This window comes from Pavona decussata, unplaced genomic scaffold (genome assembly GCF_977016875.1).
Source record: "Pavona decussata unplaced genomic scaffold, jaPavDecu1.1 SCAFFOLD_91, whole genome shotgun sequence".
Taxonomy (NCBI): Eukaryota; Metazoa; Cnidaria; class Anthozoa; order Scleractinia; family Agariciidae; genus Pavona; species Pavona decussata.
The window spans coordinates 3,388,522-3,410,115 of NW_028145508.1; the positions used below are offsets into that span (position 1 = coordinate 3,388,522).

The window sequence follows — 21,594 nt, forward strand, 5'->3', positions numbered from 1 at the left end:
AATAAATTTGTAAACGATATTCAAATTATTTCCCTTACATGTAAATAGCTTTTCGTTTTCGTGTCCCACGCACTCAGTCGTAGTTCGCATAGCTTACTGAAAGCGTTCGATGCAACAAATGATTTCGCTGCGTAAGATCAAAATAAACCATCAAACAATAGGCAAAGAAGATTTAGATTCCCTGATTTACAGTCAACCACGTCACGCGTGACCGGTATTTTTGACATTTTTGAAACGGAGTTTTGAAATTTACATGTCAGTTTTGAACATCGCCAACGAGATTTCAGAGTTCCCGTAGAAATTTCCCTAGTTTATTGACGATATAAAGCTATGAATTTGTATTTAGAGAATAAAGATTGTTTCCCAAGTTTTTAAATATTCTTTTCTGTTAATACGTCTTTTTCGGAAAGATTTCCAGAGAACTGTTCAACATTCCATTCACATGTCGGATATTTAAATACAAAGAGAAATTCGAATGTTCATTTCATTCTCGGAAATACTAGCCTGGTCAGGCGTTGGTGAGGTGAGGGTAAAGGGAGGAATGAGTTTGTGGAATGGCATGCCGCATGACCTGCAGAATGTCATAATTATGCGAAATACGATTTATGCGGGGAATAAATGAAGGTTACCCTATACCTTCAGAGGTGTCTCGCGTTTAAGCAATGTTGCGCGTCCAGTTTAAACTGTAGATACCTAAACCCCTATATCAAATTAAAGCTTATAGAGCTGGCTATCAAACTATACCAAGACGTTTGAAATAAAATGAATTGTCGAATTTTTCACGACCTCTAAATACTAGCTTCCGAATCACCTTTTTAAAGCTACAAGTCAAAGCGAATTTTGTTTTTTGCTAATTTAATTTGCTCCTTAGTTTTCGTACCCAAAGCGCTAAAAAATCGTGTCTGCGTTTTGCCATATTCAATCGCAATGAAAAGTTATAGAGCATTTTCGAAATAGGATGAAAAAAATGTGGAGTGATCGTACAAAAATTGCTCTTGGAGAAAAAATATTTCGAAGGAAAAAATTCGGCAGACATTTTTTTGTTGCTTATATGTTTAACTAGCTACTGTCCAAATTTGAAGGCAAACGAACAAATTCCTTTTGAGTTTTAGCTCTTTGAAGTGTCTCCTCCAAGTGAAAAAAATTGATTCGAGAAAACAGTGCTAAAAATTCGGCAATTCATTTTATTTCAAAATTCTTGGTTTAATTTGATAGCCAGCTCTATAAGCTTTAATTTGATATAAGGGTTCAGGTATCTACAGCTTAAACCGGACGCGCTACATCGCTTGGACGCGAGACACCTCTGAAGGTACAGGGTAACCTTAACTGAAGAGCGCGTCATGTTTTCGCGCCAATTTTGTAAGAGCAGCAGCTCTTTTTTAGCGGTGCTCTGCGGAACCTCATATTGTAATATTCTGCTCTGGGTAATGTTATTCATGAAATGTAAATAATGGGGAATCGCTCTGGCTTTCCCCAAGCCCCGCGCTGACTTTGCGACAGTCAGACCAAGCACGCACTCAGTGCGAAAGCGCTGCTGTTGTCTCCAATAGAGGTGCTAGATTATAGCAAGTAGACAAAAAATTATCTGCTATGTATGCTACATTTATTCTTTGTCAGGAAAAGTTATTAAGATCTAACTCCATCTGTTGGCCTCTCTCCCAATCCTTATCCGAAACACGACAAACAAATTATACTGACTCACTGGATCCTACTTCCGGCCCATTAACAACTAAGTAGTCTAGATACAAAAGACAGAGATAACCCGGTTGTGTTACTAGAATACCGGAGAGAGCCCCTCCAGATTATTAAGACGCATGTAGGCTCTACCAATGTCACAATCTAAAACTGCCAGTTTGCCTGCAGCTCCTGCTGGATTTACCACCTGCCTTACCTTAATACAATGTAGAGCTGTCCTGCTGTTTTTCCAGCCAACATGATCCATAATTTCATGCAAGGAGACCCCAGAAAGAGCTAACGAAATCGTCGTACCGCTTTGAAAACCATAAATGGTATAACGATGACTGGTTAATTTACCTTTGTACAGATTCTGCGTTTGTATACTCATTAAATCTAGCCTGGGCTACCTGTGGCTCTAGAGCCTTAAAAGAAATTTTCCCCTCTTTCGTCAAAGAAGAACGAAAAAGATACCCTGGCTGCAATTCTATTTGAGAAGCCTACAAATATTGAAATACATTTCCAGACCTTTAACGGTGCATAGAATGGCGTTTTCACCCCTCCTAAAAGCAAAAACATGAGCATCGCCCGATCTTACTGAGAGTAAGGATTTAGTCCAAATATGGCTCTCAGCCTGATCAAAAAACCTGAATTGTCTGAAAAACGCGAGATATCAACTGCTTCCAAACCTAACAACTCAGCAGCCCGATCTGCTGCGAATAACAGGGACTTGAAGACGGCTTGATCCCTGGTGATAATATAAATCTTAGATGGCTCGCTATTTGCACACTCTTGAATCTGCGCATGAATGAAATCTGATATCGTGACTAAGTCACCAACAAGAAAAGGCTCTGCCTGGCGCTCAACCACCCTTGCCTTCAACTGTTCCTCCCTAACATTTGCTACATACTGTTTTACTAAGCGATCTACAGCCGGGTTGCCGATTCCCATGTGAGGCTGCCGTTCAGTACTCCTTCCATTTTCTCCAAAAATTGATCTCAATCTGCCTATTAGACAGTCTACTGATCCATGAGCAAGACGTAAAGGGTACTGACAGGGAGCCTGCCTCTGGCAGTCGGGCTGATGGACGCGTGCTCGCCCTCCACGACCTTTCCATACAAGCAATGCAACCACGTCTGTCGGCAGAGCTGTGGCGATAGATTTAGGCGAGGACAGGCTGAACAAGAAATTGAACAGCTCTTGCTCGAGAGCGCTTTTTTGTCTGACATAGCCATTTCCAGAACAACAACTTTCTTTAACTGTTGCCTTATTTCATTATCTTTACCTCTTTTTCGTTTGTAGCCACACTGTTGACAGAACTTGAACATCTCGTTATTTGCATACGAACACGAAGGGCATGCCACCGAGGGAGTGAAGAGTTTAGGAATCCTTGGAAATGTCTAAAAGGAAGGGTGGTAAAACGGCATAAATGATAAGTCCTAATATGTTGAAAGGAATTAAAACCGCGAAACCCTAAAGGTCCACAGAGGACAAGGACAGGTCACTGGTATGTATCCACGCGTACAGGGGCAAGAATAACACCTGCGGCACCACATCCACCCAGGAGAAATCTATTTTGAGAGCGAGCCATCAGCTCAGACCACTAATAGGAATATTGACTTAACTGGGGAACGACTATAGTAAGCGGTATGCGGAAGGAATAGAGGAACCTCAAAACAGGGCCAGCAAGTCCAAAAGGGGGAAAACGTACGGGTTCGCCGACATGTCCTCAAACTCTAGCAGATTTTGTGGGAACAAGTTAACACCCGATGATTGTGGGCAAGGGTGGGGCGAGAAAAGGGGCAGGAGGGTGCCGTTCCTTGCCAACATTAGGTTAGAGTCTAAAGGCATCAAATCAAATGAACGCCCCCCTGGACCACCAAAAACCTTTTTAATTCTTTGATTCCCAGGTTTCATTAGTTAAGCGAAAATCTAGGCTGGATGATCTTCGTGAAGGACAACCCGTAGGGTTTTTCCTTGACAATACATGCATCAAACTGAGTTGGACGTTGCCGCTCGAGAGGACAGAAAACAATTCCTTAGTTGCACTTGTCAGTTCCGGAGATCTCCTGCTTCCTTGACCTTCCCATGTATCAATAAGCACTTTGCTGTCAACAAATGCATCCACTCGGCAGTCTCGGATTTCATATGGAAAAGCCTTCAAAGCGTTGATTAAGGCTAGCGTTGCCTTGGTTGAGATGTTGAGAAGTCTCTCCTGGTCATTCCAGTAATCACGGCAAGACTGACTGCCACCTGGGAGGTGAAGGACACACCCCCATCCTAAACCAGAACCATCAGTGGATAAAGAGAGACAAACATGTTTTTCGTTCCTCCATGGAAAACAATCTTGCCAGTAAGACACTTGCTCCCTTATAATGCTGGAGTAAGAGACACTCGGCCGTTGCCGATAGTGTATCCAAGATCAACTAGGAGCGACAAAACACAATAGATAGCGGCTATAGCTGCACTAAATCTGTATTCCTGGCTCCTGTTTTCTGGCAAGATCGACAAAGGTCCTTGATTTGTCACAAGTTCCCCATTTAGCCGGTCATCAATGTATAAAGAGCATGGTATACCACGGGCTCGAAGATAGCCAGATGCTACCAGGCCAATGGTATGATATATATACGGGGAGATTTTCCAACCAAAAGGTAATGTAGTAATCTAGTCACCCTTAAACCTTTCCAGTACCTTACCCCAGTCCTATGGCAAAGGGAGATCGCATTGTAAATGGACATAGTTCCGAGAAGGTTGCACGCATTTTAACCTTCCACTCTTATTATTATTCATTTTCACCTTGACCAACAGCTCTGCATGTTACAAGCATTAGAATCACACAATTTCCGTCTTTTTTTAGAGAGAGAGGGGTAAAATATATTTTCAGTCACCAAGGACCAACAGCTAAAGGCATCATTGCCAGATAGATCTATTTCCACAGGTCCATTTTTTTTTTATCAGAGAAGGTGAAAATGTTGCAAAGGCTCACTCGCCACACTGGTCTCTAAATGCCACACAGGACTATTTCCCACACAGCTCTCTTTTCTTTTCTTTTTTTTTTTTTTTTTATCTTTTTTGCCAGAGAAGGTGAAATTATTGCATACCTCACTTGCCACACAGGCGTAATCGCCACACAGGACTATTTTCACACAGGTCTATTTTTTACAGGTTTATTTGCCACATGGGATCATTGTATACATTGTTACCACACAGGTCTATTGTTTTTTAATTCGAAGATACCAAGGTCAAAATATTGCATGCCTCATCGATCCGCCACGCAGGACTATCTTCCACACAGGTTACTGCATGCTTTAAAGTGGATAAAAGTAACCTACAACAGAACGAATCAAATAGTTGACGTTAAAGACAAAAAAGGGAAAACGCAAATATGAAATTACAATAACACTGAGTTACATACACCAAAGACAATATAACGCTAACGAGCTACAAAGGTGAGAAGAAACCCGAGCACAACAGAAACTACTACCGCCATGCCGGAGGCGAGGCAAAACCAACTGTGACGGCCAAATAACATCACTAAAACTACAAAAAACACGTGTACGAAAATCCAACTAAGTAGAAACAAATCGACTAGCACATCATCAGAATCTTGAAGTGAAATCATTTTACTCCGATCCGGCACGACGAAACGTTGGATTTTTGCTCTTAAAGTGAAATGTATCGCTCATTTAACGTTGTAAAGCGAACGGAAAAATCAGCAATGGAATAGAAGGAGTGGTTTAATATACTCTGAAAAGGCGAGTATATTCATGCAATTTTGTTGACACATTGGGATCATAGTCACGTGTCCTGTTTTTTTTCGACGTGTTGAGATTCGGGGTGTAATATGATATCTTTTTTTTCGGGAAGTACAACATGTTTATTGTGCCAAGTTCATGCTTACTGTAGCCTATAATGGCAACCCAATCTTAAAATACACAATAAAACGTAAATAATGTTTCGTATCAAAAATTTTGATACGAAACATTATTTACGTTTTATTGTGTATTTTATCTGTATATATTATTTAAGATTATTGACAAAATGTTAACAAGACGAAACGAGCTCGCAACATTCGCTGTATTATTGTAGACAATTTATGCTTACACTAGGATATAAATGGAACACAATCAAAATACGTATATCATTTAAATGGATACAGAAACGTAATGTTCCGAAGACAAATGTCGATTACTGCATCAACTTATAAAAAAAAAAGGTCAGTTTACAAAAAAGAGCTGTACTGGCCGTTGTCGAGAGGTTATTTTGGCAGTTGGGGACGCACTTTAGTGGCCGTTGCCGTTGTAGAGAGGTGGCCGTTGTAGAGAGGTTTAAACAAGAGGTAATGTATGGACTGTCCGCCGGGACAAAAAAAAGTGGCTTTTGTAGAGAGGTGGCCGTTAGTGGAGGTTCGACTGTACTTGAATTGCTTACATTGGTTATAAATAAATGTTTCGAATAAACGCCGCAATGTCGAGAAAGATCGCGGCGTTTATTTGAGGGCGTCGTTTATTCGAGGGCGGCGTTTAATGATATTTTTGCTTGTCCCTGTGGCGTTTATTCGAGGGCGGCGTTTGTTCGAGGGAGGCGTTTATTCGAATAATAACGGTACCTGAAAAAAAAAGTATAGGCTAAGAGCGGAGGACTAAGTTCCATAGTGTCCTGTACCAGTCCCTCACGATCCTACTGAGACTAAACATGGCGGTCGATGGCGGATGTCATGGCCTTACGGTCGATTCATTGCAGTTCTTAACCCATGAGACGACGTCCAGTCTTAACAAGCTCGCCACTGCTGCGAGAAATATTTTGTTTAAATAATGCCTAGTGAACGGTAAGAATTCCAAAGGGCTTGGAAGAACTCAAAATTGAGTTGGTTTTAATATGTTGGAGGGCAAAACGTAATAACGTAACTTGCTCGGACTTACACGAATTGCTTGAGAGTAAGCCCTTTATTATGTTCCTATGATCGAAAAAATGGCATTATAATACTTCCAACACAGAATTCTCTAAATTTACTTTGCATTACGTTGAAACAGTGAAATTTGTTTTGTTTTCAAACATTTTATAGTGTCCAATCGCCATTAATTCATCGTGAGGAGGTTTTCTTCACCCAAGAAAACTACAAAAAATATTCATGCGTACCAACCTTTGTGGAGTTTCTAGAGAAACATCTTCACACCAAAGACAGAGACTGTGAAAATCAAAACAGTCATGACAACTTGGATCGACAGGTCTCCTGTGGAACCATGGGAAGTGTGGAGAACAGTGTCAGTACTGAGAGAGGTGGATCAAATCTTGCCCTAGCTTGTCTTGGTCCAGAGATGGAGTTTCCGTTTGTTTCAAAAATCAGTATTGAAAGTCAGAGATTGTTGCTGGAGACATTTGAGAGGATTAAGTCTGGTGAGCTGGCTAAAGTGGACTTACAGAAGATGAGTGTTGTTCAGGTTTGTTGGGTATTGAATTTTATCAATGAGTGCTGTGCCCTGAGTACGTGCAGATCTCTATATGGGGAGGCACTGCCCAAAAGGGGTACCTTTTACAGGATGGAGTTATATACGGAAAATATGTATGTTTACATGGAAACGTAGGAGCTATTATTTCTCTCATGCCAAAGCAGACTTGAGCGATACATGGCCACTGATGTTTTTAAATAGTTTGTACATAGTATTATGTATTGTATTATTAATGTTACATTCAGTCTTTAATTTTTGTTTTAGTGAATTGTAGTGTCACACTGTTAGCACTAAAGAACTGCTGGAAATAAATTATTGCAATGGGTGCACAAAATAATTAGGCGCTATTAAAGTGACTTTTAATGTAAGGTCAAATTCTCCTTTATTTCACAAGCAAATACAAGGCAGTGTGGAAGGAGAATCTAACAATTTATCAGAAGTCACTTGGGGCTTAATTTTCCAGGCACCCCCTTCAATTTGTCTGAATAATAAAAACAAAATGATTTCATGGAGAAGACTTATTAACAAATGTTTTATTAGACAGCTTATAACAAGGCATGGGCTCCACCAACTCATTGGCACAAAGACTTTCAAAATGTCTTGATAAATTTCATAAAAGTGGCCACTAGCCCTCACAAGCCAATTCCTAGTATATACGTAGTATCTCATTAGTGATATAAAATCTGAAGTAAACTTCAACGTTCTGTCTGAAAGACAGAACTGTTTGAGTAATTGAAGGTATACTGTGGAATTTACTATAAGGTACAATAAATTATCTGTTATTCAACCTGATTTAATAAAGTTAAAGCATCAGTTCATTTTGACCGTGTTCATATATTGTCTTTACACTTAAATTTACATAATTCAAACTAGCTTCTGCACATTGCAATACTACTCTGATGAGTTCCAGGAAGGTATGCTTTATTTAAGTATAAAAAATATCAATGTTGTTAGCGTTTCGTAGATGAATGCTTTGTTTTTTTAAATTTTGTGACCCAAAACAGATTGACGATTTGAAAAGGCAGAGTCCAGGAAACTAGGCAAAGAGTATTCCAGAGTTTGGGTCTGGCAGCCATAAAAGATTCCAAAGAGTCTTGATGGTTAGATCAGTGGAAAGGATTGTTGGTTACAGTGACAATTAAATAATATTTGACCTCAGGCATTATCTTATTTTTCTCAGGGCATTAAGAAGGAGGTGTTAACAGAACAAGAGGAATTCCAGAAGTTTGTGTATCACCATGCAAAGAACAACCATCATCTCTACAACTTCATTCACCCTGACATCTGGGATAATTTTAAGGTAATTTGACCGGGTTGATAATTTTAAAAGGGTTAAAAGTCTGTTTAAGTAATGAATTTACCTAACAAGCCCAATGTTTCAACCATCAGGTCATTACTTACTAGTATTATCTCAGGCTTCGTTAGCATACTGGTTTATATGAACCCGCTTGTAAAGATATTTCCACTCTACTGTAATGAAACAATGCCAATTAAAGGGACAGTATCATGCTATTTTTAGTAACACATTGAAAATTGAAAAGACGCTTTTCGGTTGATAGCAGCCAAGATGACCAAATTCCATTAAACGACTATCAGAATGCAAAGAAACTATCCACGGATATTTTCACTGGCAGATGTCCAAAATAAAAATGGGTTCAAATTTGAAAATGTCGGGCTGACGTTTTCAATATCGCTGTCGTAACCCACTAAAACTTGGTTGTACTATATTTTGGTTCAACCTTTCGTCTAAGTAGAATCACTATTAATATTTCTTTAAATTAGCAATTTAGAAATTAATTAACACAGTGTTCAAATTTAGTGAATTTTTACCCAAAATCATGATATCTCCCATGATACTACCCCTTTAAGTGTATTCTCAAAACTTAACTCACAAAGAGAGTTCAGGATTTTGAAGAAAATCTTTATGGACATTTACAAGATGTTAAATTGATATTATGAGCATAATATCACATCACAGAAATCTTCATCCCATGTTTAAGATAAGATCTGTAGTTGCTGTTGAGTTTATTTTAATTTATTAACAAAAATGGAGTTACTAGCACTGATAACTAATGATTAATTTTGATTTTTTTTTCTCTTGGTAGGCAGAAATTGAATGGAAATTAAAAGAAAGGATTGAAAAATCACCAGTGAGTATGGTGTCCATTTTTGATAATTTCTGTTTAATATTTGAACATGGTAGGTTTAAAAACAGGCAAGTGATGGCCAGAACAGATAATCGTGGGTTTCTTTCCCATTGACTACATTACTAAGAATTTGTTAAATAATGTTAAGATTGTTACAAGCCAAGCTGCTTAGAAAAACGAACGTTCAAGGTTTATCAACAGAGTTCTGTTGATAACCAAAGGTAAATGGCCACCGTAAAGAGTTTCAGGTGCTGACATTTCAAATGTTAGCCCTTCGTCATAGCATTATTTTGGTTAAAGTGCCTATGAGGTAAAAAATAACTTATGCTTATTTGAAAGGCCTTTTAAAGAGCACAAGAATGATGCTTTCTTTTATTGAATATCTTCTCTTGTTCCAGAGATATTCAAGTTTTTGTTAAAAAAAATATTGATGACGTCATAAATCATTTCAGTACAAAGATAAATCACAAAATCAAGAATATCTTGGGAAATATTGGAGCGATGCTGCTCAAACTTGGCACCTATAATGTATGCCAGGTCAGAAACAAATTGACACCCATTTTGATGTTGCCATGGTATTACTCTTGGCCCCAGTCCCTTCTGCTATAAACCAAATATCTCCATTTTTGACCAGACAAGGAGTCAGGGAGACATCCTACTTGAAACGTTCAAAATGCCCATATTACCCTTCATCTCCTCACCAGCTCATTGGGAGTAAACGATGTCTGATTAACACAAAAAATGAGAACGTCAATCGAGCATAAAATAGAACCGAAACCAAAATGTACCATGTCAACAACGCAGTAGGCATCATTTTGTGTCTTACCTGAGGTGCATTACTGGTGCCAAGTTTGAGAAACATCACCCCAATATCTTCCAAGATGTTCTTGATTATGTGATTTATCTTTGTATTGAAACGATTTGTGACGTCATCAATTTTTGAACAAAAACTTGAATATCTAGGTTGTTGTTTTTTTTTGTTTTGTTTTTTGACCAATTTCTATTTTCTTTTCATGTAGCAGCAGTATTCCCTGCATGAGACAATTGGTCTGGCTGTTGGTGCTGTGTTTAAATCAGATGCAGTACTGACTTTTGAGAAAACGTTGCTGCAAGTGGTGAGCCTTTACTCATTGTTCTATTGGAATCCTCAAAATACTTAAAATGCTGCACACCATGCTATAATGTTACTCACTTTATTTCAAAGAAATGTAATAGTCACTTTTCAGAGATCTTTTTTTTAACAGAACCATTAGAATCTGGAATACCTAATTAGCAAATGACTTCCAACTTTCATGCAACCTTCAGATCAGTCAATTTAAATCCATTATATACAAGTATTATGTAGACGCCTTAAAACATAACTACGACCCAGAGGACCCAGAGGATCCTGGAAAACTATCTGTCTGTCACGTAACCTTTCACGTAATGTATCTGTCCATCTTCGTTGTTATTTTTAATCGCTATACCTGTATGTAGCCTCGTCTGTTTTCTTTGTTGTTGTTGTTGTTGTTTTTTTTTAGTATTTTTAAGCTCTGGGACCACTGTAATTGACTTACCACTGTTGTGGTAATTCCCTGCCTAATTTAGCATTTTATTATACTTGTTCCTTTATTTTACTTAATAATATTCCTTTATTTTTCTGTATCATGTAATAGGCGAAGCTAATAAAATAAAATAAAATCCAGCTACTTGATGAATCTTTTGAACTACCATAAACACAGGCAGATACAATGTAAGCCACACTTGCAGATAAGCTGCACACCAAATTTCGAAGCTGACGTTTTGACCAAGAATTTTTTTTTTTTTGGTTATTTCATGAAGAAAATGTCTTTCAATTTTCAATTTTCAATTGTTCAAACTGTCAGCCAGAATTAAGCCATACAGTGTTCATACAATTAATTTTTAACTCTGAAATTGTGTGAAGGACATGTAACAGCTTTCTCCACAGAACATTTTTCCAGCATTTTTATTCAAGTTAGTTTTTCAGTTATAGTTGCTTATCAACAAAAACAGGCTTACAAACCTGATTCCTGCTAGGCTTAGTAACCAGGAATACATGTATTTTGAATGGAAGAGCTGTTTGTAACAGTTTTGGTCAAGTAAATTGCTGAGCCAAACCAAAATTAATACAATGTATTTTTCTGTAAACACAGGGAAATGTACCACTGCTGAGTTTACCTGAAAATATGAGCATACAGCTGGACCCAGAGTTCTTAAATACTACAGCCAAGGAGACAGAGGCTCAAATGTCAACTACAGTGAAAAGCAAGGTAATGTCAACATCCACTGCCACCCTTCAGTGAAGTATGGTGGCCACACGAAATATTTTCCTACTTTTTTTTTCCCACTTACTGCTGTTTTCTCTCAAAATGCACTTGTCTCTCCAAAATCCTGCACCTTCAACTTACAATCAGTTCTTATCATAATGCAAGTTAAATACAGCTTATCATAAACTAGCTTACAGGTAGCAATGTTTTACTGCTATTCTCGGTGAGCCAGTCTTACATCAACAAGGAAGGAGGTCTGATCTACAAAATAATGGCAATTAAATACTTTTTGTATTAAAATTAAAAATAGAAGTGTCCCTTTCTCTCTCAGTTCGCACTCCTTACAGTTGTCGCCTTAGACGTCTGTCTCCACACCTTAAAAACCAGCTGGTCCCATCACTTGAACATTATTTTTTAACATGTGAACAGACTCCAAAGTGGGGCATCGAGCCGGGTAGCGGAGTGCGGTCTGGGCTTGATTTTTCTCTTCGCTCTATACCCCCACTTGGGAGCCTGTTCACAGGCTAAAACGTTTTGATATTAAGTTTATGTTCAATTTCACACTTGTATCCTAATAGGCAATTTCCGAGTTGCTGTGAACCTCATTATGTAAACGAGGCTAAATGCAAAGTTTTTATTATGAAAACTACCGTAAAAACTCGTGTATTAGCCACACCTTTCTACCCCAAATTTGGCCCCAAAATTGGGGGTGCGGCTTATCTACGAGACCATCTCCATTGGGAAGTCTAATCTGTCAAGTTAAGGTCATGAACACTTCTTAAGACTTAGTAGTTTTCATTCATATGCAAACAAAACTAATTTTCACATGAAATATGAAAAGCTTTTGCACTTAGCCTCGTTTTCATAATGAGGTTTACAGCAACTCGAAAATGGCCTACTGAACGGCATGCCTGAAAACAGCCACAGCTGTATTAAGCTTAGTGTATTGTAACTATCATACTGAATGTTCTGTCCCGTCCCACCCCACCCTCCCCACCACAGGTTGTAAGTGAGGACCCGGTAGCTGTGAGTCTGGCCATGAAACACCAAGTTGATATTGTGATCTCATCCAGCGGACTCAACACTCTCCTGGATAATCAGCCTCCAGAGTACAGACATCAGTGGCAGATGCCCATCAGTGTTCAACGACAAGGAGGTTCGTACATGGTTAGATTCTGAATAGCGACAATCCTTTTCATGCTTAACTTTATAAAGAAACTGCAACTGTATATACGAGAGTTAAAACATGGTGTCCCACCTTTTTGTTGTTGTTGTTCACACCAATTTATAGGAAGGATCATGAGAATCAGACTGAAAAATAGTAAACCATGATCCATCCTCACTGCCAAAACACCACTCGCTGCCTTAGCGGAATTAAGATATGGGGGACAAAATTTAGCCTGGGCAGGAAGTCGCAAGACTGCTTTGTTTTCACTTCCGCTTTCCTTATTTCAACTCGCCACAGGCCTTTTATCCTAAGGACGCGCCAGACTAACTTGCACAAAATAAAGGTACAAACTATCTTGCAGTCTATGAGAAAATTGAAAGTGGCCGGCGCCAACTGCGCCAGTAGGAGGAATCACGGTTGACGATTACAGGCTGAGAATACAGCTACTGAGAGTGAGAATGCTAGAGTAAAAGTTTGTTGAAATGTCTAAGGTCTCCATTGGAGGAAAAACGAGAAACTAATGACTGCTCGGAAGCTTTCAGCTAAATGGTGTGTACTTCCACTTTAACTGTACAAATGTTGGCTCCTCAATCTTTCCTTTGAAGCCATTGGTCAACTCTTGCGAAACGGAACTATCTGTCAATCAATTATTGGTTAAAAGTCAAGTTTGTTTGCGGTAATTCAGTTATCTTTAATGTGTTTTGATCGTCTGACGCATGCCTTTAAAGTACTTTCATCCGGCAAAATTTGCAATAATGGTAAATAATACTTGTTACTCCAACGCACAAAAGTAAATAATGGTTCGTCAGGTTTTGTTGGATGGTTTGAAAGCCGATTAAAACTAGTGCGTTGTCGTGTGTTAAGGAATTGGAAAAAAAACCACGGACGGTGTTTTAAAACTTTTTATATTTTCTATTGCACAGTACCTTTTTAACAGGCCTTTGAAACTGTGCCGACTGAAACAAAACATTAAACAAAACGTGTAACATCAATATTAAATAGGAAAGTTATTAAAATTACGATATACGTTTGCTTGTGGCAACGTTTCGTCTGTTAGCGTAAAAAAAATTGTGTGGGCAAAGAAAATGATTGCGCGTGAGGGAGAAGACTTGGTGCGGAGTAAGGAAGAGTGCGAGCGAAGAAGACTATCGCACCAGCGAAAGAAAAAAAATTGGTGCGCAAGGGGGAAAGGATTTGTTGCGGTAGAAGGAAAATATTTGATGCGAGCGTAGAAAAAGATTTGGTGCACGAAGTAGAAGCTATAATACGAGCAGAAGAAAACAAGTAGTTCTCGAAATGAAAGAATTGATTCGAGCGAGGGAAAAGACTTGGTGCTATTGAGAGTATTGGCGCGGGCCCTGATATAATTTCTGGGTAGGAAATTAGGGGCGGGGAAATGAAACGATTTAGTGTGTACGAAGGAAGCGATTTTGTGCGGATGAAGGGAGAGGTTTGGTGCGCGCGAGAGGAAAGAATTGAGCTTGGAATCTAAGGTGGAGTGTCCGGTTTAGAGTTCAGAGTCCTGTATAGTGGCCTACCCAAATAACGCAAAAAGATACCAAACAACTAACTCACTAAACAAAGTACGAAAAAGTTAAAGAAAAGTCCTTCAATTTGGCCTTTTATTTTTTTATCAAGTTAATTTATATCATGGTGGCTACGAGATTTGTGTTTGTTTTTATGGATCTTCCTTGCTTTGTTTTTTTTTGTTTTCTTTTCATTGAGCAGGATGCACGACCTGCGTTGTCCAAAGTCTAAATACAAATCTTCTCATTTCTTGTTGCCGCCAACAGTAAATCAATGGATTAAGAAAAGAGTTTAACATGCCACACGTCCGTAACCACGGGATCAGACTTTGTGGCTTCCAAAATTCCGGTTGTCTGGATCGACTCTCTTGTCTGGACATATAGACTACAATGACGATAGCTCCGGGTAGGAACGATAACACAACAGTTCCAACTACATACACAGTTGTCTTGAGCGCTTTGCTCTCTCTAACAAACCTTTCCACTTCTTCTCGCGGCAGTTGTTGAGTTTTGATCCTCTGTTTGTGCTTAAGTGTTTCACGATACAACATTGCGTAAGAAAACGATACGAAAAGGATGCATGAATTTAGGATAAGACCAATGAAAACTCTTACAATTATCTCTTGGTTTGTAAGACCTAATACCTCAACAAAAATAGAGAAGATCCAACACGCGCTCACTGACACTCTAATCTTTCGCTTTGTGACAAAGTTGTGGTAATGCATTGTAAATTTGATCGCTATAAGTCTCTCGCAAGTTACTAACATCAGGTGGAGACACGAACAAACTGAAAATATGCGAATAAAAAAGAAGTGTAAAATTCGCAGAGTGGCACCATTGGTGATACTGTGCAGCTGAAATGTTTTCCACAAAATAAACGACGGCTGACATGTGAGACCAGTTAATGCGTCAGTCAGAGCTAAACAGACCAGCAGTATGTTAGCATTGGTTTGAAGTCTCGGTCTTCTTTTCACCGCCATTATCACCAACACGTTAAGCAGAACTGTGAAGGGACAAGTGATGCCGTTAATGATGATGGTGAAGATGTAAGAAACCTCGAGTGCGACATTTCGTGCGTGGCTTTCCGTGTTAGCATTAGAAAGCTTTTCGGTTGTGTTCGTAAAATTTGGATAAAAGAGGCTGGTCATAATGGGACGAAAAAGCGTAAAGGCGTTAACAAGGCCCCTAGACTCACTGAGTTATATTTTTTCGTCTGATTGCTGTGCTTCCACTTCAAATGTACAAATGTTGGCCACTTAACCTTTCCCATGAAGCCATTGATCAACTACTGCGGAACGGAACTATCTGTCAATCAATTATTGGTTATTAGTCAAGTTTCTTTGAAATAATTCAGTTAACTTTTAATGATTTTTGTTCTTCTGACAAATGCCGGAAAAAATTGGTAATATACTACTTGTTACTGCCAAACCACAAAAGTCACTGAATAATGATTCGTCATTGAAACTGGTGCGATGTCGTGTGCTAAAGGATTGAAAAACAGGAACTGGAATATTAAAACTTTATCTGTTTTCTATTGAATGGTACCTTTTAAACAGGCATTTGAAAAAGTGAAACTGACTGAAACACAACATTACATCCATCCATCCATCCATCTATACATACATACATGCAAACTTTATTTAACGTGAAAACACACTTAGCTATTCCCTTGTTTCCAGGTGCTCCACGATTTAAAATTAAGTAATGTGTGTTTTTGTGTGCAGTAACTATAAAAACACTCATTTACATCGAACTTAAAATTGAAATTGACATTTAGAATTTGAAATTAGTGGAAAATATCAAAATATCCGACGAACTAAATGTGATAACTTATAATTTAAAAGGTATAAACATGAAAATCAGTTTGTCTTATCTTCTTCAAAAAGTCTTTTGAACCTGCCTTGGAACGAATATCTCGAGGTAGTGTGTTCCCGTGCTTTGCTTTTGCATAACGCCACGACTTAAGTCCGTATCTGGTAGTGTTCACTTTAGGTATAGAAAGATTTAAAATTTCCGCAAAAGTTGTACTCTATTCTCTTCTCAGTTATTAGATCAGTTATTAAGGCTGGATGAGCCCTTGCCTTGAATAATATTATTCACAGTCAAGTGCGACGATTTTCTAAGGTTGACAGTGATCCGATGCGCCCGTCCCTTTCAATGTGCAGATGCTTCGCACGTAATGTTTTCTCACGATTGTTGAAATCCATTATCAGCCAATTGGTTTTTGAGAGTGATTACTTTATATCCGGCTTTACGTGGTTTTGAAGCCGAGATCAAAAACTTTCAATGGTTGCCGCGACAAACCTTCACCTGTAATCTTATTTGTTATGCTGATAGCTATACCTTTCTTTTCAAAGACAACGGTAAAAAAAACCTGCCAAATTCGACCCAAAATAACTTATCTAAAGATTTGTTTAATACCAGGAGTTAAAAGTTTTTTAACCTTAAACGTCAACAACGATGATCTGTATTCCTGGCGGGGATGTTATCAGTAAAACGTGGGGCCCTGATCGAGGTGTCACTTTATTTTCGCGAGTTTTTTAGTTCTCGGACTGACTCCAGGGAAAAAAGGATTTCTTGAAACAAACGGGCAAATGCCTCATGGTGGGAACAAAGTTATTCAAATGCCCCGCATCCCCATCCCCTCCCCCTCCCCCCCCCCCCACCCAAAAAAAAAAATAAAAATAGCTGAATTCATTTCTGTGCTTTCTACTTCATTCTAAAAATTAATTCAGGCCAAACTAAGACTTAAATAAGTCTTTTTTCGCATTAAATAATTCCAGTGACCTTTCGTGATGTGCATCTACCATCTCATTTTTGTCCTCCTTTGACGTATTTAAATTTCAATTTTTTTGTTTTTTGCCAATAAACTTATCATTGAAAGGAAATGACCGTTCTGTGAGGTAAAATCCCCGGGGCGGCTCATACTAAGAAATGTCCCACTAGTCCTCGGAGGCTTCGCATCCTTCCTTCCGTTGTGGGGTCAATTTTACGGCTTTCATCGTTTTTGACCATGGAGTTTGTTTAGCGATTTTATCTCAGATCATCACGAAGCCGACTTCTGAATTTCTTTTAGCAATTCTCATAAGAGATGTATCAAAAAGCCATTTCCGCTCCTCACTATGAAAACGAGGCTTTGTGCAAAGTTGTTATTATGAAAATTCGTTTTCATTCATATGCCAACAAAAGTAATTTTCACATGGGAAGCTTTGCACTTAGCTTCGCTTTCGTAATGAGGTTCAAGGCAACTCGGAAATGGTCTATTGAAGCACGTGTACACAATATTGGAGTGACCTGCACCTTTTGCAACGTCTTCTCTGGTTGGTCGAGAGAACACAAGAATGAACAACAGAACAATGTTCCCAGCCGTAAAAAAACAATGCAGCTGCAGGTTATCAGGGTCCAGTGAAAATAGAGCTTTTGAAAGGTGTAGATCTGTTGACAATATTTGTACACACACAAAACAAAAACCAGACGCATCGCGGCCGTTTATTGTAGGAGCCAGAGAAAGCAACACCATTCAGTCCCGAACCCAAGAGGTACAACACAACGCCGTTTATTTCTCACACTCGCACTACTCCTTTACAACTATGTACAGAATGCATCAATAAAGAGAGAGAGACCTAATCTCGTAACCAGAGTCCTCAGGCTCTTTGGCCAGTGGTTGGTCGCCAGGGGAGACTCTGGGTTAAGACTCTGGGGGTACGAATTGTCCAGAGTCTCTCCTGGCGATCAACCGCTGGTCAAAGAGCCTGAGGATTGAGAGAGGCCTAGTTCCAATACACCCCAGGGTCCACACCCTCACCGCATGTTAACCAGGACCAAAAGCTTATTCCCTCAAAACACGTGACGCACAACGTCAAGTTAGCGTAACGGATTTGGCTCGGGACAAATCTCGCGACCAACGAGCACATTCATGTTTGTAGATTACGTCACTGACCCAGTCACGACTTAGTGGCTGACATTATCTCATCCAATCTGTTCCCCTCCTTCATACCTGCACCTTTACTAAGATGTTTATTGTAATCAACGTAACTATTTTGAAGTGTATCTTCGTTTTTTCTTAGTTTATGCCCGTTGTTTTTTTTTTATTATTATTATTATTATTATTATTATTATTATTATTATTATTATTATTATTATTATTATTATTATTATTATTATTCTGGTATTCAGCTGACATACACAGTAAATGTAGCCTCTTTCCATAGCACAAACTTCTTTTTCTTCTTCAAAAAAACTTCTACTTCTTCTTTAATTAAAAACACACTTTTATATTCTTGATGGCAAAGCAGCCATGGCGGCTCATATGAAGTGCTTAGTTTAGGCCATGTTTTCATTCTTTATTTCGTCTGCTCACCAAACTTTTAAAGTGTAAATTTTCAGTTGTTGCTATTTTAGGAAAAAAAATCTACAGTGACACTTTTCACAACCGTTCAAAACCGCTGATAACGCGAACCTAGAGTAGTTTTAGCGTTATTCGTCAACGCATTTTTTGTTAAACAAAACACTGCAAGTTATGTAAAATGTAACACTCTTATAAGGTAACATTTCTAAGGATCATCTATTTACACAGATCATAACTGTTCCATTTCCAACGAAACTAATGTACTCAGATCAGCTATGGCCCCTGTAATGAGAACAAAAATAAACAGATTAGAAACAGAGGATCAGCAATAGATCAGAAAAACAAGTTAGTTTTAAACAAAAGCACCGACAGAACTAAAATCGATAGTGAATTGGGTGTTTTCAGCGCTTGACAAAGGTTACTTGTTTTCCCGCGCTAGTTCAGCCGGGAGGATTACTTGTTTTCCCGCCCTTGTTCAGCCGGGCCGGTTACTTGTTTTCCCGCGTTACTTCATCCGGGCCGGTTACGTTTTCCCGCGCTAGTTCAACCAGGAAGATTACCAGTTTTCCCCGGACACCATAGGAAAGATCTGTTTAATACCTTTTTGTTTTTTTTTGTTTTTTTTTCATTTGAATAGTCACATTTAGGATTTTATCCACAGTCTCAAAAGCTAAAACCACGTTGTACAGCATAATAAACAGCACCACGGGAAAGTACTGCTCAGTAGCTTTCATTTGAATGGTCACACTTTAGGATTTTGTTCACAGACTCAAAAGTTAGAACCACGTTGTACAGCATAATAAATAGCACCAGAGAAAAAGAACTGCTCAGTAGCTTTCATTTGAATGGTCAAAATTTATGATTTCATTTATAGAGTCGAAAGTTAGAACAAATACTGTAGCATGTTAACACACCTTTATGTTTTATTTCAGGAGAGAAAGTGCAGAGAAACCTAATCATTTTTGTTTATTGGTTTCTTTGTTCCTTGGCAGAAAACCGAGATGACTCCAATGGCCACAGAGTTGTATTCATCGACAAACCACTTCCGCCCCGAAGCGTCAGCCCTCGGACGGTAAACTGGAAGGTCTACAAACACGCCTTACGTAGACTGGTCTGCAAGAAAACCTGCAACGAAAACACAACACGTGGTGGTATCGAAGGAAGGAATAGGTCAAATGTGAAACTGAGAAATGAAACAGCGCCAGAAGGTTTACAAGCCAGTAGATTCCAACTTGAAAGTGGAGACTGTAAAACAAACGAAACTCTGAAGAAGGTGACATCACCAGTTATGTCAGATGCCGACATCAGAAAGCGGCGAGCGGAGGACAAAAGCGAACTAGGGATGTTGAAAAAATCGAGAGTGGATGACTCAAAGCCAGAAGATAAAATGTCTGAAAAGGATAGCGTTTTGTCTGACTCAAACGAAGGGGAGAAATTCTTCGTTTATAATCTGTGGAGATTCGGGAAGTTCAAAGTTTTAATACGCTGTAGTGTGGATGCGTACAGTGCAGATCCGGAGAAAGCAAATTCGTTCACCTTTTTTAGTGTGCTTCCTAAGCTCGAGTACCAACCAACATTCGGACATGAAAAGCTTACATACAGTGAGGCAGCGCGCTTGTGGCTTCACGGATACATCCGTCCGCAAACGAAACTCGTTTGCGGCCGGTTTAACGTGTTTAATTCGGAACTGTTACGAGTTGATGAGCTCTCTGTCAGTGATGTTTTGAAGCAAGGAACGAGTTTCAACCCTGCTCAAGGAATGAAAATGGTTTTTCAAGTGTTCCAAGCTCTGATGCGGCTTCCGGAAGCAGAGTACGTCCTCTCTCACAAATACGGAGAGATGCACGGATGTTTGTACAAGAGTATGGGGCTATCGAATTCTGGCACCAACTTGAAGTCTTCGTTTGATCTTCACAAGGAAAAATCTCCAGTGATAACCAACTATGCTGAAGCTGAAATCCCCTGGGTTCCGATCGACTGTAATTTTTTCTCGCCATGGCAAATTCGTGAAAGCAGGATTCCCTGTACCTTTCCAGCCGTTCCTGCCAAAGACTTGGCGCTGATGGCGAAGAAAGAGGAGGAGACGAAGTCAAAGAAAAAGAAAAGCAAGAAAGGGAAAAAGAAGAAGAAAGAAAAAGCGAAAGAATTTGCGCAGAACAACATGTCGAATCAAGAATCGACAAACCAACAACCCAGGACGTCTGATCAGGACCGGAAGTCCCTGGACCGGAAGTCTCTGGATCGGAAGTCTCTGGACAGGAAGTCGCTCGAACAAACACGTCCGGACCGGAAGACTATGGATAAAGCAGGGTTGTTTGCTAGTTTTTACCACACGCAGCCCGCGGAAAAAGAAAGTGAAGTGTTTGCGGTGACTAGGCGAGCGTCGGGGCCTATAACTTATGACGATATTGACTTCTAAGGAACGAGAAATAACACTAGTAGGGTTACTTTTAACAAAATTAACTCATTATTTCAACGTGCCCATCAATACAACTGTTTTGGTTTTTTTTCGCCATTCAAATTGACACTGAATATCGGTGACAACTGCCCCTTTCCTACAATGGTTACCTGCCAACAGGCCTGATTTTAGCAACGCTCTATTTGGCAGCTCACTGAAAAATTTTTTAAATAAAATTGAAATCTAGTTTTCCTTAGTTAATAAAAGGTAACAAGTATTGTTACAACGATAAACATTATTACAATGATTAGTCAGTATTCCTACGTAACAATAAGGTAACATGTAAAAATAGAGCTGTGACCAGGATAAGACATATTAGGTTAAAAATTGTTCTCTGGTTAAAATTTTAAAAACATGAGCTTTCGGCTATCAGTCTATAGCCTTTAACGAATGAAAAAATGTAGCGCGTAAACGGAAATATGTACAGAAAGGGTGCTAAAATTTGAGAATAACTCAAAGCCGTTTTCTAGGCAATACTCCATTTTATTGTAATTAATCCTCATTTCCATTTTTATCTTTTAGCTTTTATCACACTTCTTTTTTTTTTATTCTCAAA

General features: G+C 39.0%; 2 protein-coding genes across 2 annotated transcripts; one reads left to right on the forward strand and one right to left on the reverse strand.

Annotated features, from left to right (window-relative positions):
- Positions 1–6,393: 6,393 nt before the first annotated feature.
- Positions 6,394–21,276, forward strand: LOC146474259 (uncharacterized). Its single transcript, XM_085117548.1, has 8 exons — positions 6,394–6,502; positions 6,740–7,115; positions 8,305–8,424; positions 9,230–9,274; positions 10,291–10,386; positions 11,425–11,541; positions 12,541–12,694; positions 19,573–21,276. The coding sequence occupies exons 1-8, from the start codon at positions 6,489–6,491 to the stop codon at positions 20,997–20,999; spliced, it is 2,349 nt and encodes a 782-aa protein (XP_084973674.1). The 5' UTR covers positions 6,394–6,488; the 3' UTR covers positions 21,000–21,276.
- On the reverse strand, positions 12,702–15,617 carry LOC146474260 (adenosine receptor A3-like). Its single transcript, XM_085117557.1, has one exon. It carries the CDS (start codon positions 15,378–15,380, stop codon positions 14,424–14,426), a length of 957 nt encoding a protein of 318 aa, XP_084973683.1. The 5' UTR covers positions 15,381–15,617; the 3' UTR covers positions 12,702–14,423.
- Positions 21,277–21,594: the final 318 nt, after the last annotated feature.